Source organism: Pseudophryne corroboree, chromosome 9 (assembly GCF_028390025.1).
Source record: "Pseudophryne corroboree isolate aPseCor3 chromosome 9, aPseCor3.hap2, whole genome shotgun sequence".
Taxonomy (NCBI): Eukaryota; Metazoa; Chordata; class Amphibia; order Anura; family Myobatrachidae; genus Pseudophryne; species Pseudophryne corroboree.
In genome coordinates this window covers 451,360,528-451,363,740 of record NC_086452.1, presented here as the reverse complement: position 1 = coordinate 451,363,740, position 3,213 = coordinate 451,360,528, and the positions used below count along the sequence as shown (strand labels likewise).

At 50.9% G+C, this 3,213-nt stretch overlaps 2 protein-coding genes across 2 annotated transcripts in view; both read left to right on the top strand.

The window, feature by feature from the left end:
• The first annotated feature begins 1,887 nt into the window (after window positions 1-1,887).
• The window catches only part of CHST13 (carbohydrate sulfotransferase 13), a 30,065-nt gene continuing 28,739 nt past the window's right edge, over window positions 1,888-3,213 (top strand). The window contains exon 1 of the mRNA XM_063941207.1: window positions 1,888-2,102. Coding sequence (XP_063797277.1) covers window positions 2,015-2,102 — 88 coding nt within the window. The 5' untranslated portion in view covers window positions 1,888-2,014. The remainder of the gene's footprint in view (window positions 2,103-3,213) is intronic.
• The window catches only part of SLC41A3 (solute carrier family 41 member 3), a 133,766-nt gene continuing 132,564 nt past the window's right edge, over window positions 2,012-3,213 (top strand). The window contains exon 1 of the mRNA XM_063941204.1: window positions 2,012-2,102. The gene's annotated coding sequence lies outside the window, so the exon portion shown is untranslated. The remainder of the gene's footprint in view (window positions 2,103-3,213) is intronic.

The following is a 3,213-nucleotide window of genomic DNA, read 5'->3' as shown; positions in this document are numbered from 1 at the left end:
AGCAGGTTTAAAGATAAGCAGCATGGTGCAGGACCCAATAAAAGCCTTTACAGACTTTGCTGAGTCCCGGCCAGGTGGAATCGCACTGCGCACGCGCAGACAGCCATCGTATATGCGCATTACTCAGCAGCACATGGCGGGCAGCGACGGAAAAGACATTGCTGTAGAGGTGAGTTCTTAAAAGCCAGCGGCATATTCATTCATATCACGGTGCCGTTGCTGGTAAGTATCGTTATTAAATGGACACCGTAATATTCTCAGTACATCGCTGCGGAACATGTGTGCGCTATATAAATAACAGTTAATAAATAAATGACTCGGCACGGTGCACAGACCTGCTGACTGTACAGCTGGCTGGCATCCGGTCTTTAGACTGACCACACAGTCATTAGGTCGACCACTATTTGTCGACATGCTTTAGGTCGACATGGCAAAGGTCGACGCATGAAAAGGTCGACATGAGTTTTTCAAATTTTTTTTCCCATTTTCTGAACTTTTTCATACTTTACCATCCACATGGACTACGATTGAAAATAGTAACCTGTCGACCTTTTTCCACGTCGACCTGATGGCCATGTCGACCTATTTCAGGTGTGGACCTAGTAACTGTCGACCAATAGTGGTCGACCTAATGACTGTCGACCTAGTTAGGGCTGACCCAATGAACCACATCCCAGCTGGCTACACACCTAAATGACGGTGCAACGCGGCGATGCGCTATAACGATATATCACGCTACATAATCCGCTGTACAACGACGCAATATATTGTTACATGCTTCAGCTAACAAAACTGCATTGTCCCATTGAACGCGCAGAACATCCAATGGGACGATGCGACCGCCTAGCTCATCAAACAATTAATTGGGTGGATTTGATGGTACACACTATATGACGGTCATTGCAATCCATCGCTAATAGCAACAATCATTCCGAGTTGATTGCACGAAGTAACTTTTTGCTGGTCGTGCGATCAACCTGACGCCGCCTATGGGGGAGTGTATTTTAGCATAGCAGGGCTGCGATCACTGCTATGCTAAAAAAATTCTAGCAAAGCAAGACCAGGGCTGCAGCTACTTACCCAGTGCGACGGATCCAGCGATGAAGGTCCCGGTCCTGACGTCAGACATCCGCCCTCCAAACGCCTGGATCCACCTGCGTTGGACTCACCACGCCTGGAAAACGGTGAGTATCCGCCCCGGAACGCCTCCCGCCTGTCCGTCTTCTTGCGATCGCCGCTGCGATCACTTTTCTTGCTGCGTCGCCGGGCAACAACGCATATGCGCAATGCGTCTGCCACGCATGCTCATTTCTGACCCGGTCGCACCGCAGCGAAGAACCGCTGCGTGCGAATGGGTCGGAATGACCCCCAATATACGGTATAGAGTGTACCCAGCATAACACTGCATGTACTGTACTATAGTATACTGTATGGATATTGTGGTGATGTGATGTAATATTGGGGTAAATGTACTAAGAGGGGATAAGAGTGGAGAAGTTGCCCATGGCAACCAATTAGCATTGAAGTAACATTTGTAATTTGCATACTATAAAAGTATACTGAGCAGCTGATTGGTTGCCATGGGCAACTTCTCCACTGGCTCACTTCTCCACTCTTATCACCGCTTCATACATTTACCCCATTATGCGCAGGATGATAACGCTGCAGATACAGGATATCACACATCAAACTTCAAAGAGACACAGCCGGTGAGAATGGACTGTACCATGCTGCACTATGGGGGGAGTTACTCCTGGCTCCCTGATTGTGAGGTGACTGTGAGTGTGCACTGAGAGGTGCCTCAGGTCACACAGAGAACAGGTAGGGGGGTGGGGAGAGGTGGGTTGTGCAGGGAGTGACTTACAGCAGGCATGTGGCTGGGCCCCCCCTATCAGGGAGGTGTGGGTGGAACATTCCTCCTGTGCAGGCTCCCTGGCAGTGGCAGGAGAGTGCAGGCAGTGAGTGGCCTGGGCTCAGCACACACTCAGCCAGGGCTGGCTCCCTGTGCAGCAGCATGAGGAGGAGCAAGGTGATGGTCCTGGCCACCTGTCTGGGTTCCTTCGTGCTGGTCATATTCTACTTCCAGAGCAGCCTGAGCTCAGGTAAGTGTCACCTGCCTGGGGGGATGGGGGGAGGATTGCAGGGGATCAGAAGCATATAGAGTGCAAGCTCTGCGGGTCAGTGGCCATCCATTCTCCTATTGTTGCAGCTCTTTGTCTAGCAGGATCTATTGCTGCAGCACAGAGAGTGTCAGCTGTGGGGATGGTCAGATTTATGTGTGTGTGGAGTGGTCAGTGATTTGAGGGATTGTAACGGGATGTAAGCTCTTCGGCCCAGTACAGTACAGTACAGTACAGATCCCCTCCTCTTGTGTCCTGTGTATGTGGATCCCAGCTGGGCTGTGCGGATGCTTTGTTAGCCGGTCCCTGCTGCCTCCAGGCATGGCTTTGTATTGCAGCTCCCTCAGGCTGACCCTGTCCCCCTTCCCCAGTCAGGAGCCAGCTAATGACCTTGTCCTAGGACTTTCATTGTTCAATGTAAAGTGATGCAGAAGGTGGTAGTGTCTGGCAGGGGAAGTGTGATAATGATGTGCCACTGTGTGTGTGCTGGGTATGGGGGTATTCTCATGTATTCTATGTACCTCCCCCTCCTCCCAAATCTCTGCTTCAGGAAAACTTCATGTGATGGGTCTGCAGAGTGATGAATGGGGGCTCTCAGCCAGCCCCTAACATTCCCACTTCCAGTGCTGAACCAGCACTCCATGAGTTAATGCCCCTCCCTCCCCTCCCTCTTTTTAACCCCTTGTAGGAATAGACTGCAGACCCTTTATCTGAGAACCAGCTCTGGCCTGGCTTTATCACAACAAAGGAGGGGTCATGTTATGAGGGGGGGTTTAATCACCCAACACAAATGTTAATTCATTCTGCGGTCCAGACTGCTGAAATACCTGGATGCCTGTAACCGCAGTGACAGCACAACGTCACCCTGTGTGCTGCCTGGCACTCAATAGGTTAATTGTTTATAGTTCTGCCATTGCCCCTCCCCAGGGTTCTGCCAATGTGGCAGGGGCAAAATGAACAACTCTCTCTCTCTCTCTCTATGTCTGGCTGTACTTTCACTCTCTCTCTGGCTACACTCTCTCTCACTTTCTCGGTGCTCGGTTGCAGTCTCTCCAGCTGTCTCACTCACTCTGTGTCTGGCTGCACTCACTCT